Genomic DNA, 19,421 nt, shown 5'->3' on the forward strand with positions numbered 1-19,421 from the left:
CGTCTCAAACATCGCAATGGCCTCGTCATATGTGTGGTGGTTACAAGTAACCCAATGTTATGACATAATTTCAGCGCCGCCTTGTGCTAGATAGAGACGATCATGATATTAAAAAGCCAATTTTTAATGCACCAGTCAGGTACAACAATTGTATTTGACCCGACCAGAAGACAACAAGAATGAGCCGAACTTAATATTCACTTTTTTCTTGTACCCCATGATGAGAGACATCATATGCTTATAGGGAATAACAAATGTAACACAACCATCCCATGTTTTTACGCTTTGTGGGCTTTTCTGGATGATAAGTAAGCCCCCAGATTTGATCAGCCGTGAATGATATCAACGCCCAGGGTGGATTGTCATCAATAGGGTATACCAGTATCTGGATTTCAATCTGTTTACAAAGCGAAGCGAGCCAGAAGAATGATATTCATGATCATAATGTCTATAAAATTGGTGAATAGCTTCGCAATATCATTCTACTTAAAGCCAAAGGCTCAATCGGTAGTGGAGACAAGGTACAACGCATTTTCACCTGGTATTCACGTAGTTGCGGCTCAGCTGCCCTGTTCCGTCGCTTGGGGGCACGGACGCGTCGACGCGATACTGGTGCTTAACACGGGCGGCGTAGACATCAATGCGAGCGGGCTGGCAGATCCGCCAATTTCCCAAGCGGTTGAGAGGGGCCACTTAGAAGCGGTGCGTCTCTTGGTTCAGCAGGACGGGCGTTTGCAGATCAACCAGGACGCGATGACGGCTTGCAAGACCATCATGCTCGCGGTGCCCGTCATCCGCCGAATCTTTTAGGAATAGGCTGTTTTCAGTTACAATGACCCGTGCTAAAAGTGTTTTTGCCTTGAAGCAAGGGATACGAAATATACATGGCTAGTAAATTTATCATCAGCGTAAGGGTCGGATATGTCTAAAGAAATATATATATCTTCGCGCACAGGAGTCGGTGCATCTTCGTAAAAAGTTCACAGAACTTGACTTTATCAATTAGCGTCCACTGCACCACAGCGTAAACGTAATTCACATGGTAAACCCAATTTTGAAGCTATCCATCTTCTTGACGTTGTTCCCACCCAACCGCCATGCCAAAGGGGCCCAAAATAGACGGATCTCATGTGATCGAGGCCTGCGAAGCCGCCCAGTGCGAAAGAAACCCGAATCTAGCCAAGATCGCACGGAAATATGATATTTCGTACGAGATACTGCGCGGTCGCATTTGCCGGGCTCAACAGGCTCGTAGCGCCCGCATACCTAAAAACAAGGCTCTTGATGAGTATCAGGGGAAAGCTCTGGTCCAATGGACCCTTCGTATGCGTGATTTATATCGCCCCGTTACCCTTGAGATGCTCACAGAGTGGGCGAGTCCGGTCCTCGTACGTGCTGGTTCAAATCAGGAAGTCAGTAACATGTGGGCGTATCATTACGATAGAAGACTCCCAGCATATCTTATCTTAAGCCCTGTGATACAGAGAATGAAGGATATGAAACATCTTGACGCAGATGATGTAGCATACCAACAGCACCGGTATGATCAGCCTGCGAACGTACTCAAAGGTCTCCCATCACACGTAATCTATAAATTCGATGAATGCGGCTTCCAACCCGGCCAGGGAAGGGCTCGGAAGGATGTTGGCAGGAAGGAAAGATGCCCTGAGCTCGCTGGGTTCGATCATACTCAAAATACCACAGCGATCGAGTGTATCGCTACTAATGGGAGGGATCATGGAGTCGCTGTACCTTTTCTGAGGCGAGAAGTTCATGGAAAGTTGGTATGATCACCCTGATCTACCACACTTTTGAATGGTTGTTACTCCAATGAGATTTATCAACGACTTCCTTGCTGTTGGATGGTCTCAAAAATTTCATCAAGACGGGGTAAAGAGAAATGAAAAATGTATGTTGATTTCGACGGTCATAAGTCCCATAAGACCGTCGAACTTCCACAACTCTGCGAGGATTACGACATTATCCCTTTTTTTTCCGGCCTCATACGACTCATATCTGCCAGCCTATTGATGGTAAGCTTTCTTTTGCTTCTAAACAATATTTTCGCAAGCAGAATAACTTCATTTATCAAGGGAGCGGGATCCTCGCGCGGTAAGTGGATTTCCTCGAGGATATCGTAAGCGTACGAAACAAGTCCTTCAACCTGCGAATCATTCGAAATTCTTTCAAAGAACATAGTATATACCATCCGAATGGCGATACTGTTATTCAAAAACTTCAAGATGCACTTCCACCGATACTAGACCTCTTCGCACCCGATCTTCACGCATACGGTGAATCGACACCTCCCCCGAATCTCTCTTCTTCTAGCGTGGAAAATACCCCTCCAAAGAGTACCCAACACCTCGAGAAGAACTAAAAGAAGCTTTTGAAGCATTCACTACAAAGGCTCTCACACCAAAGCTCTAGTGAGGCCTACAAAGTTCGTTCTACCATCATAAACGTACGGCAGAAGAGATTACGATGATAAGCGATACAGTCAGTTGAAAAAAGGAGATACAAGCCCCTCGGAGGCGACAGATCACCGAAAGTGAGATTCCAAGGATCGGAGACTCTGGTATACTCAGTACAAAAGATGCCAATCGATCAATGAAGGCCAGGAGAGAGAATGAAGCTATACAAGCGAAGATGAGATTGGATAAGCAGTGGACAAAATTGTATAGCCAACCGCCACCCAAGTTGCCTACTGGGGAGAATTCTATTTTGTCAGACACAGTGATAGCAGCGTGATAGAGAGGGGATTGGATAGATACTCAAGGTTGAAAGCAATATTTAATGTGAATAACTTCAAATTTGGGTTTACGGTGTGGTGCACCCCCATCCAGAAGGCGGGTGGGTGGGGGCGGTGGAATGTAAAACTGCTATGTAATATTGAAAAGAGAACAGACGACAAATCACCACTGTGAGTGCTGTTGCAGATTACCCACTACAGTATGAAGGCCCCGCACGTGGCGTCCGGGGCCACAACTTGGGTTACAAACATTACAAACATCCTAATTATGTGTGTTATTTAGATTATTGAGCAACTTTATGGTCGCCAACACCTAAATTTCTGCAGAACTGGATTGAAATTGGATCCAAGCTGGGGTTTCTGAGTCCCCGGCCATGGGTCTGAGTTGGGTTCGGGTTATGTTGGCTTGTGCAGAAGTCTATTGGTGACTAAAGAAAAGCCGTGCAAGTTCAATTTTTATTTTCACGTTGATATTTCGCATCATCTACTGTATCTTGTTTTTACGTATGGCGACTCACGGTTCCACCTCAAAAATTGCCGGAGTTCCATTTCATGACTCATACAGCTCCCTGAATGCACTATCAGTTTTGAGAAGTACCTCCGGCGTATCAAATTCAATCAGCTCGCCATCATGTATCACGGCGATGCGTTCAAAGTCAAGGATGGTTTCGAGTCGATGAGCAACAACCAAGATCGTACAGTCCGCAAATGCTTCACGAACAACTCGTTGCATCAACGCGTCAGAAAAAACATCAACGTTGCTAGTCATTTCGTCGAGAACCACGATTTTGCTTTTGCGCAATAGCGCTCGTGCAAGACAAAAGAGTTGTCTTTGACCATGAGAGAAAAAATTGGCATCTAAAAGGGCGTCGAATCCGCCTTTCGTCTGAACAACATCCCATAGTTCAACACGACGAAGAGCGCGCTCAATCGCTTCAATGCTGTTGGTATTAGACGGATCAATGTTGGTACGAACAGTGCCGTTGGTGAGAAAAGGCTCTTGTGGAACAGCGTTAAGAGCTTTACGTGTAATCTGCCGCGGGATGTGTGCAATATTCACGCCATCAATCAGAATCCGACTTTGTGACTCAATTTCTAGCAGTCGGAACAGGGCAGCCAGAAGGGAGCTTTTACCGCTACCACTGCGGCCACATATCCCGATCTTTTGACCAGGCTGAATCGATAGGCTCAAATTGCGAAGTACGAGTGATTGATCTCCACCGGCCTTGTAAGATGCAGACACATTCTGAAACTCGATCGCACCCTGAGATGGCCAGGAGGATAAATCAACGTTCATGGCTTGGAGCCCCTCGTTCTCACCTGGCTTGTTCTCGGAGGCTGTATGGGTAACAAAATCTTTAATTCGAGCGATTGCTCCCATGGATGTCTCAAGTTCGGCCCAATTCCTTAGAATCTGCGAAAGCGACTGGCTGAAAGTGATGACATTAAGAATGGCGAGACCAACATATCCAGTGCCAACCTCACTTCGCAACTTGACGACGAGCACCATCAAGATAGCACCTAGAATAGCCACAGACAGATCCAGTGCTAGTTCCAGCCATCGCTGAATACAGAAAAGCAAATAAAAGGGCTTCTGCGACGCGTCAAGTAGGGCCAGATTCTGGTCTTCGAATGCAGGCGCCCAGCCGAAGGCACGGATTGTCACTAGACCTGATAAGCTCTCAATAAATTGAGAGAACAGTGGTGATTTGGCTTCGAGGTCTAGAAGGCGCATTTGGCGTGATGTTCGTAGGTAGAACTTCTGCAACATCCACAAAAAAAAGAAAAATGGGATTATCACGGCGGCAAAATACCGAGCCGATATACACATCATGATAGCAGACATGAATCCGCCCGATAGAGAGAATACAAAATCAAAGATTGAATAAGGTAGATCATGATCAATCAAGGTCATGTCTTGGCTGAACCTGATCATAATTGGTGGTCAGGTAATCCAGGACGATTCAAGTCGCAAAAGTTCTTGAGCCAGATAAGCTTACCTGTTCAGAGTGGTGCCAGTATCGACTGAAGTGAAGAATGACAAGGGCGCATGCATAACCGATTTTAAAAGACGTTCGTGTAGAGTTTCAGCACTTCGGGGAGCAAAGAATATGAATAAATGGTAGGCTCCACCCACAAGTGCAATGGCCGTTGTGATTGACACCAAGGCATAGAGACCAAGGTAGAAGGAGTTGACAGTACTGCCATTGATTTCCAATGAACTCACCCAAATTTTGACCAACAATTCGCTTAGCTTCGGTGATACTCCTTCAAGTATAAAGAAAGTCATCCAAAATGCACTGGATGCCCAATGCACAGACCCAAGATAATATAAGTAAAGAGCGAAATCTCCATTTTGCCTGGTCAATTCTCCTTCCATAGCATCAACTCGAGCTCCTTGATCAGAGCCATCGATTGCGGCATTCGTAGCCTTATGCCGTTGGGGGTCAAATTCATCATTCGACTGGTCTTTATACTGTGCTTTCAAGAGGGTTAAATAACCTCCGCTAGTCTCAAGCTCCTCTAAAGTGCCCTGCTCTGCAATAGAGCCATCACTTTTTATAGCAACAATATGATCCGCATAAGAAAGTCGGTGCACAGCATGGGTAGATAGTAGCACTGTCGTACCAAGTCGGCGAAACAATCCCGTTCTTGCAAACAGGCTTTTGAAGACGTGTTCCTCAGTGTCAGCGTCAAGGCCCGACAAGATATCATCCAATATGATAATACTTTTACATGCATAAACAGCACGAGCCAGCGCAAGCCGTTGTTTTTGTCCCCCGGAAAGAGAGATTCCGGAAGAACCAACTTTTGTTACTAAAAATTGGATTAAAGGTAAGCAATAGGGCAGGCAACCTATAAGGTAAAAACTCACAGTGGCCATTTTGGAGATTTGCAACATCCTGATCCAATCCACAGGCGCTGACAACCTCATGATACCATGTCTCCGTGTAATTTGAGATGCCTAAAATATTATCCCTGAACGACGTGTTACGGATCCATGGTGTCTGGTCCACGAATGCTGTCTCTCGGTATTTCGTGTATAGAAAGCCTTTGGTCGATGGCGTTTCACCGATAATTCCTTTCATGAGAGTGCTCTTGCCACAGCCTGTTGAGCCAATAATAAAACAAAATTGACCTTTCTGCACACTCAAATTGACATTCGAGACAGAGAAAACTGCGTTTTTGTCCCATGCGAAGCTCACATCTCGGGCAGAAATGACTTCCGATGCTGGATTTTGCCTCAAAGGACTGAGATCTGATAGTTCTAGCTCTTCCAAGCTTGACTGAATCCGTTGTGTTGAGACTGGAGAATCTTCCAAAACCATGCGATGATCATGTCTGCCTTCAGACTGGAGGAACTCTTGGATGCGATTGAAAGATGCCAAAGCAGTATTCATAGCAGGAATGGCTCGGATGAATGTGTTAATAGGCGTAGCCAGCAGTGAAATAAGGGACAGGGTGGTGTAAACCGAATTTAAATTCAAAGAGTGACCTTTTTGCGGGATAGTCGCAAAGACGGCAAATGTCAGGGGTGGAGCTAGAAATTTGAGACTGTTTGCAAGGAAGACACGCAAAACAAGCAATCTACGAAACAGTTTTGCCTCCCGAAGCTCACTTACCCTGAGACCTTGGACAATACCCGCGAGCCAGTCAGTGAAGCCAAGCATCTTAACGGACTTCATAGACCCTAACATCGTGGACGTGACATCGACTCGTGTTTGAATGCTCTTCATCCATATCTTTTGGGCATGTCCCATCGACTTCGCTATAGAAATGATAGCAACAGTAGATATGAATGATAGAATGGCTGGCACGAGCGCCACAATGCCAAGTTGGCGAGTCAAGAGATAGACAACAATGACGAGCTCAAGGGGTACTCCCCAGAGATCATTGATTAATTGGAAACCATTACAAATGGATTGAACATCACTGGACATCAGAGTCACTGCAACTGATTCGTCGAGGGCTGTGATGCTGAGATCGACCGTCTTTGAATAAATGATGCTGACCAAACTGCCACGGATACTTGTCACGAAACGAAAAGTCATATGGTAGAAAACGCCATTTGAAACAGCAACACCAAGAAAAATTATGAAAAAAGCGCCTGTGAGGCCCCAGCCAATGTTGTCTGACTGGCTCTCATCATTTGCAAAAGTAATCGTCCGCGAGAGCAAGAAAGGCTGAGTATATCTAAAGCCTATCTGTACCAAACGTGGAATGACGCATAGAAGTAATGGATTCAAATTTGCACGCAAGACTGCCCAGAAAAGAGCTCTTCGTTTATCCTGTGTCGCAGCACTCCACGCATGTTTTATTCGCTGTTGGAGTACCAGGGAGGACATGTTACTATCGATCGGATACAAATCGTGACTATGAAGAACACGCTGAAATCCAGATGTCATGAGTTGGTTCAACCAGAAAAAAAACGATTTGCTGTAAATACCGCTTGTTTCTTCCGGCGATAAATCGCGATATGGTGTCAAGAGCAGCTTTCGCTTTTCGACTGCTTCAGCAAGCAGAACCATCACTTTCAAAACCATCATGCTGGAGAATATCCCGGCGATGGATCTTTTGTTTGAATCTAGGAACATAGTTCGCACACGAACAATGTCAAAGATTAAAGTGAGGAGGATGTAGCCATTGATCATGGGCGATGGGCGGATAGAACGCAAATGCTCGAGCCGCGAAAGCAGACAGAGACCTAGACTGGCGATAAAAGCCAGTGCAGACTCGGCAGCAGTAGCAGACGTGCGTAGCGATGAATCCAAAACGCGGGCGATCAACAGCGCGAGATGGATTGCGGTAAACATGGCCAAGAAAATTGATTTGCTCTCGCGCAAAAAACCCCCAGAAGATACTTTTGGCCGCTGGCCATAGAGGCTTATCATGCGATATGGTAGGCTTAATAATAAGAGAGCTGATGGTAGCAAAGAGAGGATAGTGTCTTCAAAAAGTAGCGTAAAGTCGTAGCCCATAGAAGTAGCAGGGCCAAACGATTCCAAGCGGGCCCGAGCGGCTGGCAGAGAGGAACCATCTGACAGGTTCCCACGAAGCACAAGTCCAGACATGGTTGAAGAGTTGTATGGAGAAGGTGAATTCGTAGTTTCAACTAGTTCGAAGAGCTAATGACAGTAAACAGCGAGGAGATTTCGATGGAGATTTCACAGCCGATTTATATAAGGGACCCTTCTCCACCCTAACAACAATTGTGAGGCAACAAATTAAAATGACGTGATCTGTTTGATGAAAAAAAGGAAACCTAATAGATGCATCTAGAGGTTAGCCAGCTTGTTGTGTAAAGGAGAGACAAAAAGGGCAGCGCTAAATCCGATATTTTAACGAGGTTTGAGGACTGAAAAAAAGCAGCCTATCACTCATATGGCATGCCGGGCGGGAAGAGCGTTCATTTTTCTTCGGGGTAATATTATGACCATAACGCTAGGAAGGATGAAAGTAGTGGCTACTTACACCTCCCCTGCTTAGTACGTACTTCAGAGTTGACAAATGGTCACTCGCGGGATCATTGTTGGCTTCTGATTGGATGATACATGGCTGGTTTGTCTGATGTTTTGGCCTGGCTAATGAAAATGTGCGAAAGACTCTGTTATTTTATATCCCGGTTCTAGCATTCTATAGGGATTCAAACATGACGAACGAAATACAAATGAACAGTGGATACTTTCTGGAAATTCACCTGACACACCCCCTCATCGGGGGCAGATCTCTCTGCACTCTGTCCACGATGGCAGCCTGGTGAATCCATCATTCACTGGAAACTCTGTTCCTGCAATTTTCATGAAACAGCCTCTGTTTCTTATTCAATAGTCACTGGTCATGTGATTGATGTTAGCTATCCTGAGCAACCTGACGAAGTCTTCATGTTTCCGTCTCGGTAACAGCTTCGCCAGACCGTCAGCTACCACCCTCCCGGTCGGCACCCATCTCACGGCGTCTCTCCCTGCTCTGGCTTCCTAGCGCACCCAATTGTGATGGATATCGATGTGCCTGACCTTCGTTTCAAACCGGAAATTCTCCTGGTTACCAATGCGACCGTACGCTCCTTGTTAAAGTCGATGGTCATGCTTTGTGATATGCTGAATCCGATATTTTTAAGCATCCTTCTCCATCGTTGGAGGTGCTTGCTGGCCTCGGTGAGTGCAGCAATTCCGCTTCGGTGGTGGTAGTCGTGACAGTGGTCTGATTACTAGTCTTCCAGTCCACTGGACCCTGACATCCCACATGGGAATAGTCTCCCATGGATGAGTAGTTAGATAGATCTCTCTCCTTCTCTTTGCTTCTATCTTCCATCCGTGATACAGTAGTTTTCGAAATCAGCTATACCTCGACAAACAAGCGAGTCTTTTTCTGGATAATATATCCACATAGAAAGATATTTGACTGGATCGTTCTAAAATTAGCCTCTCGTTCAGACCGCCTGCGAAGGGGCATAGCGATCAATGTCCGGATGCCTTAATATGCCCTAGTTGATGCCTGTTGATGCCTGATTCTATACCGCTTTTTTCACCGCTCCATACCGTATATTGTAAATACAGCTATTCCCATCTCTGTCCATCTCCTGAAGCTATTCCCATCTTCATCCATCTCCTGAAGCTATTCCCATATCCTGAAACGATTCCCATCGCTGCGACGCTTTCATGAAATGCCACCCTACATCGACCTTGAACCTCATAAAGCCGAGATCATCGATCTTCTCCATCAAAAAACCACACATGAAGCTATTCGGACCATTCTTCAAGATAAATACCAGATCAAGATTAGCCGGACGAGTCTGAATGAGCGCCTTCAACGATGGCGATTAGATTTAGACACAAATTTACGGTTCCGCACTACAAAAGCTACTATTCATGACCGTGTTAAACAGCTCTTACCACGACATAACACTAAGGATATTCTTAGAATCCTCGATCACGAAGGCACACCAACCTCAGAAATGACTATTCGTCGACTTCGAGCCGACCTTGGCATCAAATTACGACTTTCTCCTGAGGAGCGAGTCCAACAGCTTAATGAAATCGAAGGCATTCTGATTAGTGAGTATGTTATTGGGGAGATTGAAAATTTTGGACGTCGTGCTCTTCATCGGCATCTCCAGTCTATGGGTTTATTTTACACTGAGTAAGTCCTCGGCCTCGCCCTCGCCCTTCTTTATTAATTTCCTCTTCCTTAGGGCTCAAATTGAGATCGTATACCACCTCCTCCGACCTGAAGTTATCGAGGGCCGCCTACCTGGCCGACGGCGTGCAAGAATCAATTATGTTTCACCAGGTCCGAATGATGTATGGCATGTTGATGGGCACATGAAGCTAGAGCCTTTTGGTATCGAGATCTATGCTGCTATTGATGGCTATTCCCGATTCATTGTGTGGGTTTATATCGGAGTGAGCGCTCGTACTGCAGTCAGCGTACTACGACAATCTCTTGATACTTTTACAAGTATGGGATTTCAACCAAGGAAGATCCGATCTGACCGAGGCACAGAGACTACACTTATGGCAGATACACAATATGAGCTTCGAAGACTACAAGATCCATCGCTAAAGCCGAGCGATTGTTATATCTATGGCCGCAGTGTTGATAACCAGCGGATCGAGGGATGGTGGGGCATGTTATCGAGAGCATGCACTGGTCTTTTTCATGTATATAAAGTTATTCATTCATATTACTGCGCTAATGAATATAGGAATATTTCCATTGCCTACAACGCGATAACCTCTTTACAAAAGATTGCATTCCCGAGCAAGTCTCCCTCCTTGCTATTTATATGCCAGTTATTCGGTGCCGAGTCCATTCATATACATTCAACTGGAACCATCATCGTATTCAACACCAACCTCACCGGCGTGAATTTGTACCCGGGATGCCATTTATGAATTTTTATCATGCCGATGTACAGGATCTTCGCTGTATAATAAACACAGATCCAGCGTCAGAACAAGCACAGTTTCTCCAAGGAATACATCAATACACACAGGCATGGGATACTGATGAATATCTTCCCGCATCTACACTCTCTTGGTGCCAACAGCAGCTTACTGAAATTGCGGAGCAGCTAGCGGGGATACCGTTTAACCCTGAAGATCCGAACCCTCACCTTGTTGGGGATCCTCGACAGCCATATCGAGCGGTGTACGAAGCACTTCGGGTACGAGCGTTTGCACACTGGGATACTGGTCGAGATCCAATACTCGACGTTTGTACTAAGCCAGTTGGTGCTGCTAATTGGCGGCCTAATGTCTCGGAAGAGATATAATGTCTCAGTAGTAAGTGATCAGTTATTATCATAACCCTCCTTATTAAACAGAACTACTCCTTAATCTATATTTCCCACTATTCATCATTCACTATGTCTGACATACCCCCTGCTGCTTTTGCCGCCTTTATTACTCAATGGCGGGAGATGAATCCAGTAACACCTTTGCCAGCGACGCCGGCACCGGCACCGACACCGACACCACCAGCAACAATGACAGCGACAGCGAGCGCACCTCCATCTTCGGCCCAGCTTACAAGCACACCATTATCTGCTCTCTACGGCACAGTCAGCAGCACTAGGCTAGCGTACACTCAACGCCAGCGAGCTACTCAACAAGTAGAGCGGGACATTCCATTTGCTGTTGCGTTCTATCTCCGAGAAAGACCCGGAGAAACACGGTCAATTCCTGACTGTATGCTCTTATTCTCTTCGCAGTAATTAATTTACTAACATATTTTTATAGCGTCGGTCTTAATCTCCCTCCGTCCAACCTACTACATTGGTGCTATTGACTGGTTTGTCAGGAGAAAGCTACTATGTAGGCTACCTACGGCTACGAAGTTTCAAGCGCTGCCGACAGATGAATTTTTTCTCGCTGGGAAGATGACTAAGGCCGCTGGGGGCAAGCTTACTCCTCAATGGATCGAAGGTATTACGGATAACTTCGAGGGCCAGGTAAAGGATCTTCTTGCAAGAATGCCAAACCAATCAGCAAGACTTCATGTGGTGATTGCGCGAGAATCGCAAGAAGAAACTGCAATCGATAATTCACAGGATTGCATTGTCGACCTAGAGTGGGTCTCGCTAAGTCCATCGCCCCTCGCAGTCCCATCGCCATCGCCACCGCCCCTTACAATCCCATCGCCGCCCGCACCCGCAATCGTGCGCAAGCGAGGTCGATCGCAGACGCAGGAGGCAGTCACTCCGCCACGTCGGAGCCAGCGGAGGAGGATTCGGAGGTGAATAATTGTGTTGTGGGAATAGCCTCAGCGCCAGGTTTGGGGGGTGTATGATGTTTTGTGTGGTGGGAATGGCTTCAGGGCCAGGTCTGAGGGTTGAATGATATTTTACATAGTGCGAATAACTTCAATTTCATTGAAATGCGACACTTTAAAATCTACAAAAGTGCTGCTCTCTCATTGGTCGAGCCAGTATAGAGCAAACATAGAGAGTGGTTGGGAATAGCCTCAACGCCAGGTTTCGGGGGTGCATGCAATTTTGTATGATGGGGATAGCTTCATTTTATTGAACTTGAACACTTGTGCAATTTAGATACTTTGCTTAATAAGGCTCCTGTCATAGTAATTCAGGTATTTTAATTTTCTGCCAGTATTATTTCAGGCATCCCAGGCCCCATTCAGGCACTAACCCTACGAAATCAGGCATCCGGACATTGATCGCTATGCCCCTTCGCAGACCGCCTTCTCTATACATATTATTACTTACATTACAAACACTTAGCGTGGAAACTCGTACTTTATATGTAATCCTTATACACAAGCGACCTCTCTACCCCTCTTTCTTGCTCTTTGGTAGCTAATTTCCCTCCTCCAATCACCCAAGGAACTTCGGAACTCATACTCAAGTCGACATGGCTCCAAGACTTCCTCCTTCAAAGCTCAATTTCATTCGTGACATGATAGAGAGCCAGTCATTTTCTACTTCTCAAATGGCCGAAGAAGCTGAATGCAGCAAGCTAACAATCATTAACATTCGCAGAAACTTGCGGCAATTTAGGAGCATCTATGCCCCCCAAACACGAGTAGGCCGGAAACGAACCGTGACGCCGCTGATGATCAAAGCCCTTTGTGACCATCTTTTAATAAAGCCAGGGCTCTACCTCGATGAGATGGCTGCCTTCCTCTGGGATGAGTTCGAAACCATGGTCACGACCTCTAGCATCCGACAAGCCCTTGTTGCCAAAGGTTGGTCCAAAAAGACCGCTCGGCAACGCGCAAGAGAGCAGAATGCGGATTTGCGAGACTATTACCTACACAACCTGTCAGACTTTCAATCGTATCACCTGGTATATGTTGATAAATCTGGATGTGATAAACGGGCTGGATTTAGACGGACTGGCTGGGCACCACTTGGTAGAACGCCTCTGCAAGTAACGCAGTTCCACCGCGACCAGCGATATCAGATACTGCCTGCGTATGCCCAAGATGGGATCGTCCTCTCGCATATTTTCCGCGGCTCTACGGATGCTATCGTATTCGAGGACTTCCTAGCTCAACTTCTCCAGCATTGTGGACGATGGCCGGAGCCTAAATCGGTACTGGTAATGGATAATGCATCGTTTCATCACTCGGAATCAATACAGCAGATGTGTCCAGATGCGGGTGTGAAATTGATTTATTTGCCGCCTTATTCACCGGATTTGAATCCGATTAAAGAGTTTTTCGCTGAGCTGAAAGGTTTAATTAAGCGTCACTGGAGCTATTATGAAAGGGATGCCGATCAAGGGTTTGACGTCTTCCTCGAATGGTGGATCAAAATGGTCGGTGCAAAAGAAGAGAGTGCTAAAGGTCATTTTCGCCATGCAGGCTTGAGGATAGAGGTTTTGGGCAGGTAAAGGCGTGCATCTTAATGTGTGAAGAAGTAAAGCGCATCACAGATTGTGGAACAAATATTTCTTCCTACATGAGATCAAGCTAGATAAAACCAAAAGTTGATCAAGGGGATGACTTAAATATATTCGACGAAGTGGATAACAACGATTTTCCTTCTCCAATCACCAATATAACGTCTAATTCAACGTCTAAAGGGAGTCCTTCGGACCTGGAAAAGTACGCAGAAGCTTGAAGCCAATATTGAATTACCTGAAGACGAGCTTTATGCACGAATTAAAAAGCGTGCGAAGCTGATATACCGGACTGCGCGGCAAGCGACCCATCCTGCGGATCAGTTACAACTGGATAATCCGACTCTGTTACGATGCCACAAAGAATCAAATGTCTAGCCCATATTTTTACATAAAAGTACATAACAATTCCAAGACCTTTCCAATTAGTATCATCTATACTTATCTATGCATAAATCTGGGTCGAAAACTGGATTCTGCGGAGGTCTAGGCAGGAAATATTCAAGGGGCGTTTGGGGTAGCGAGTTGTTGAATGACAGGAGCCATTATCACTTTGCCGGCTTGCTTAAAATTTAGCCAAAACAAAGCTGTTGCATGGTTAATGGTCATATAGCTGCTCTGCGTCGCATAGCGACTAGAACCTCCATAGAGGCCACGTAGTTAATATTGTCATAATACGCCTCAATATTCTTACTGTATATGGAGGCTCTGACAAAATTAATAAAGTTTATTGGAATTCATGGAATCAAGGGTTGAGTGTACGAGAAAAAAATATAGACTACCTTAGTGCGTAACACCTTGCGTAGATGCAACATCATTATTCACCTCACATTCTTTACCTCATTGCTAAGAAGCGATAAAGCCACATAACGAAAAAGCTATAACTGAAAACGACCACTTATATAAGAGCTGCTTATATATAGTGAATTTAAGCTTTAAAGAAGAAAAATGGTATATTGTTATAATGACTAAAGTGAAGGGATAAGAATCTATATCTAGCTGACACCCTAGTCACGCACGCATTTTCCAGTAAACTCAATGTGTTTCTAATGACGTCATATTGAATCTCGAAAAGGAAAGAGCGACTCTATGAAGAAACAATAAATCTCCACCGGAACCGAAACTATCGATTCGTGCATTCTTTACGATTGCGATAGTTCGAGATTATATATGGATCTACATAGAGCTGAACAGGCGAAGCTATATAAAGATAGGCATTTACTCCCTAAATTTTCAAAATTTGCGTCAATTCATCCTACCATTCCGAAACAGACCACGTCTTTTATTTGCCATGTTCTCCCTTAAACAATCCTCAACTCTCATTCTCGCTTTTACTTATCTGACGCTTGCCGCAGGAAAGGCTACTGTAGGTCAAAATATAACTGCTGTCACGAAAAATTCAGGATCAATGATCCTGAACCGATTCTGCCGTGCTCCACCGCCTTTCGTAGTTCGTGTTTTACATTGTTTGATTGGAGGCCTCAGGCATCACTACCTTAATTGTTTCAGCGTGTTGTTTCTTTCTTCTTCTTTCTTTCTTTCCCCATGTTTAGTATTCTAGTTGAATGCACTCTTTTTCATCAAGACTTGGCTCGTAACAGGGCCGCTTGAGCCTAGTCCAAAGGAGCGGAAAGTGGGCAGCCGGATTTTGCGAAGACTACAGCCCCAAGACAGACCTCGGTCTTCTGATATCGATCGGTAATTCGATAGTGCTCGGGACGATGCAAGTGATGTGGAAGACCAGAACTGGTTGTGCGATTAGTGGAGGGTTTATAAGAAGGAATACCCGCAGATGGCCGCTGCTGCTAGGGATTACATTGCGATCCTAGCATCTGAAGTCTCGATTGAAAGATTATTTAATGCAGGAAGAGACGTACTTAGAGAAGGAAGGTTCTCTATGAAGGCAGAGACTATGAGCATTCTAATGCTACTAGATGATGTATATATGCAGTAGTAGTCAAATGATTGAACCAAATTATGCCGAATAGGCCTAGCTTCTAGTTTCTCAGCTTGTACAGCTCTTCTATAAGCAAAGTGTAAGCTAATATAAGAAGGGGTTATATAATGTATATATGGATCATCTATTACTGACTGCGGTAAATTGCGAATAACGAACATTCGCAAATATTTTCGATTTAATTATTCGCATTGCACATCTGCTACGAATGTTCGTGACAGCCCTAGTTTTAGTACACCGATTGAGTGTTGTGAAATAGCAATATACAATTCGTTGGGCAGAGCTTGATGCGACTCGGCGTAAAAGCTCGATGGTCTAGGACTCGTCCAAAAGGCCCTAAAGCTTCACCAGCTGAAGACCCTCAATTACCGTCGAAAGGTGATCTGAATCAAGATTCAAGCATGCGCCGTACGCTCTGCCAAAACCATATTTGGTACAGTTGTTACAATTATATTAGAGGTACATCTTCATGAAGTTTGAAAGGTTCATTCTTTCGTGGACATGACGCTGTATGCCGTAATGCTTAAAGGGTCCGCCATTATGGGCGTTTGCTGCGAGATCTGTATAATCTCCTTTATTACTATCGTCGGAAGTGAATACAAAGGTAAAAGCTTGCGGCTAAATTGGGCGTAATCACGACTTTAAATTTATGTAAAAGTCATTCATTAAAACTACCTTTTAGGAAGTCGCAAAAGGTAAAATATAATCCACCTTGCCTAGAGGCACGCCCTCCTTGCGCAAGATGCCATAGGCAGTAGTAACATGGAAGAAGATATTTGCCTGCATAATGCACGCGTACGTAATCCCAGACAGGGGTAATATATTCGCTCCCAGAGGCGTGGGCGTGACAGCCTCGCAATTTTCGAGGATGAGGTCTTTATCAACCGCGTCTAGGGCCTGGAGCACCCTGTCGATGCGCCCGTGCATTTCCGCAAATGTATAGATAACATCTTTGCTCGTGTCTTCGGTAGGGAGTGATTCGGCCGTCAGCTTAGCTAGAACTAGCAGTGTTTGCGTAGTTGCCGCGAACACTTGATAACTAAGTGATTTCATGTCATTGTGTAGTCGACAGGACGGGAGACTGGAAGCGTTGGGCTGCTGCTCGGCTTTGCGGAGAATATGCGAAAGTGTAGTCAAACCCCGCTTTGCCTGGAGAACAAAGCCCTCATAAAGGGTGTACACCATGCTGGTAATCAGATTTGGGGCTATGGAGTTGAGGCTTGCGTTGAGAATATATGCTACCTCGGAACAGGGAAGCTGGTCGGTTATGCAGTACGCTCATTCCCAGGAAAGTGGACACGCAGCGATAAAGGCTGTTCGATAGTTATAATAAAAGCGCTAGCGTTGAGATCACGTAATCAGTAAGCAAGTGAGCCATGTAGCTAGCTTTAATGCACGCTGAGCTTAGCCTCAATGGGAACATTTAGGGCCAGCTGCATTTGAGCCGTCGAACGGCGCTGAGGCATCTTTTGGGGGCCAAAAAGAGCACCATGGTCCAATCATTTCGTCATAATCAGAGACGCACTACTCTCGTAATCATACCGTATTAGTATGGAATATAGAGAAGAGCACGTGAAGATACACAACACGTGAGGGGACAAGTACCAGGCCAGTGAAAGCAAGGCTTGGCTTGAAATTTTGGCCTCGCGCCGACCCAACGGTTTGTAACATGTCCTCTTAAAAAGGTCAGTGCTCGGTCCCCTTTATGCCATATTCCTTAGGCCTCAAATCCGAGCTCTTGATCGTGTAATGAGTTGTACCTAGAGTCCACTTTAGTTACGAGTATTCTTTTTACACTCGTTCATCTCGAGACGGTATCCACTTCTATGTAATCGCAACATACCCACCAATGGATGTTCAAAAGTGTTGGGAATGTCAGGTGACATCCCACATGGGGATAGTCTCCCATGGAGTAGATAGATAGATCTCCTTCGCTCTCGCTCTCTCTCTCTCTCCTTCTCTCCTCAGTCCGCAATACAATACTCATAACTTCATATTGCATTGCCCCTTGTATGATTATCATGACCAATGTTGCTGCTGATCTTCTGTGGGCTGGATGCTAGCAAAGCATTACCTCGATCAGCGACACAGCCGCAGATCCATTGAGCGCCAGATGTTTCCCGTTTAGGAAAAGTTGCAGCAGGATATTAGGTGCCTTTCAGACAAACAGCTAAGCCCTGGCAGTCCGCAGCACCAGAGACCTTAAGCCAACTTGACTAAAGTAGCGCATGCAAGACGTAAGTGGTCGATTTTCCGCCTCTGGCGTCATTGTGGACCCTATCAATGCGATCACCGTAACCAGTATCCGCCGCATGGCGCAGCAAATCACTCAATGCAGCACGAAATATGCCATCATCTTGAGCGTCGCAAAAAACATACATGCACGCATATATCCGTGTTCGTATATAAGTGCAAGGAAATTCGCAAATTAAATTGGCACTTCATCAAAAGCCACACTTGTTATTTTGCCAAGCTTTTATTCCGCGACACCTAAATATTCAAACAACCAAATCCTAAACATTAAAAAAAAACACAATGGGTGTATTCACATGTTCACGACTGTCAAGGGCAAACCCTTCCAAGTCAATGGGTGACTGGAAGTCCCAGTCTCCCCCCGAGTACAAGGAGGTTGTTGCATCCGACTACGCTAGCAGCCAATCATCCTTCCCCGACAGCTTTCTCGCCACAAGCGAGCTTCAGGTAGAAGCCATTGGATACAACATCAACCAGGCACTCAGTGGCAGTAAAAAGCTAGAGAATATCTCCGTCTACAGCGTGGAACCCGGAGCACCCATACAGGAAAAATACACTTCTATCCGGCTAAAGAGCAATTCCAACTCGTGCGCGTTAGTTCGCTCATCCGACCCACGTCAGAATGCTCTTAGTTCAACTATTTATCGTTGGGGCCCGGGAAGACACCCCAGAATGCGCATTCTACCCCACGATGCCAGGGTTTCGGTTGAGCAGGCCATAGACGACGATAAATTGTGTGGAGAATTGGTCGACGTCCAAAGCCGGTCGATGGTTAGCCGTACGCAGGTTTTCGACACGTCGCTTGGAAAATTCGAGTGGCGCTACGGTAGTCGGGAAGAGAGACAAGCTTATAACGCAGATTCGCTGCTTATTCTGGAGCGCAAGGATCGCATCGTGTTAGCGGACGGCACAAAGACTAAGAGCAGCGCCAGAGTCGCTCAGCTTATTCGTAACGACCAATTCCGCACCCCCGGCTCGGTTAGGTACTCGGGTGGTAATGGTGGTCGCTTGGTGATGGATCTGCGCACGTGGAAGGATGAGAAGCATACCGACGCTGACAATGTAGAGGCTTTCTTTGTGGCGAGCTGTATCTTAATGCTGAAGAGAGAGGCGGATCGTTTCATCGAACATAACATCGCCGCCGTGGCATAAAACGTGACAGGCCTTTCTGTGAGGCTCATTGGCTTCGAGTTGAAGCGGTGCAATGATTTGCTTTCTGTACAATATATATGGTGGTTTGATACGAACATTTATTTACTGTAGCAAAAAACTCCTCAATGGGATTCAAGTCCGGTGAGTAAGGAGGCAGATATACTAGCTTCACACCCGCGTCCGCGCACATCTGCAAAATCCGCTCTCAATGATGAAAAGACGCGTTATCCATGACCACAACAGATTCAGGTTCCGGCCATCGTGCACAGTGCTAAAGAAGCTGAGATAAAAAGTCTTCGAATACAGTGCCATCGGTCGCGCCGCGGAATACACGCGAGAGGACGATCCCATACTGGGCATACGCATGTAGTATCTGATATCGTTGGTCGCGATGGAACTGCGATACCTGCAAAAGGGCCACGCCAAGCGGTGACCAGCCTGTGTG

General features: G+C 45.8%; 5 protein-coding genes across 5 annotated transcripts; 3 read left to right on the forward strand and 2 right to left on the reverse strand.

The window, feature by feature from the left end:
- Positions 1-444: 444 nt before the first annotated feature.
- Positions 445-810, forward strand: N7529_002084 (uncharacterized protein; the record flags this gene model as incomplete). The annotated part of the gene is made up of 1 exon (XM_057237615.1): positions 445-810. The coding sequence occupies one exon, from the start codon at positions 445-447 to the stop codon at positions 808-810; it is 366 nt and encodes a 121-aa protein (XP_057102302.1).
- A 287-nt stretch (positions 811-1,097) lies between these two features.
- N7529_002085 (transcriptional regulator family: Centromere protein B DNA-binding region) lies at positions 1,098-1,790 on the forward strand (the record flags this gene model as incomplete). Its single annotated transcript, XM_057237616.1, has 1 exon — positions 1,098-1,790. The coding sequence occupies one exon, from the start codon at positions 1,098-1,100 to the stop codon at positions 1,788-1,790; it is 693 nt and encodes a 230-aa protein (XP_057102303.1).
- A 1,512-nt stretch (positions 1,791-3,302) lies between these two features.
- Positions 3,303-7,824, reverse strand: N7529_002086 (uncharacterized protein; the record flags this gene model as incomplete). Its single annotated transcript, XM_057237617.1, has 3 exons — positions 3,303-4,680; positions 4,753-5,569; positions 5,628-7,824. 3 exons carry the CDS (start codon positions 7,822-7,824, stop codon positions 3,303-3,305), a joined length of 4,392 nt encoding a protein of 1,463 aa, XP_057102304.1.
- Positions 7,825-16,249: 8,425 nt separating this feature from the next.
- Positions 16,250-16,756, reverse strand: N7529_002087 (DUF1993 domain-containing protein; the record flags this gene model as incomplete). The annotated part of the gene is made up of 1 exon (XM_057237618.1): positions 16,250-16,756. One exon carries the CDS (start codon positions 16,754-16,756, stop codon positions 16,250-16,252), a length of 507 nt encoding a protein of 168 aa, XP_057102305.1.
- A 1,401-nt stretch (positions 16,757-18,157) lies between these two features.
- Positions 18,158-18,976, forward strand: N7529_002088 (uncharacterized protein; the record flags this gene model as incomplete). The annotated part of the gene is made up of 1 exon (XM_057237619.1): positions 18,158-18,976. One exon carries the CDS (start codon positions 18,158-18,160, stop codon positions 18,974-18,976), a length of 819 nt encoding a protein of 272 aa, XP_057102306.1.
- Positions 18,977-19,421: the final 445 nt, after the last annotated feature.

The sequence above is a fragment of the Penicillium soppii genome (genome assembly GCF_028829465.1).
Source record: "Penicillium soppii strain IBT 18220 chromosome Unknown utg000002l, whole genome shotgun sequence".
NCBI lineage: Eukaryota > Fungi > Ascomycota > Eurotiomycetes > Eurotiales > Aspergillaceae > Penicillium > Penicillium soppii.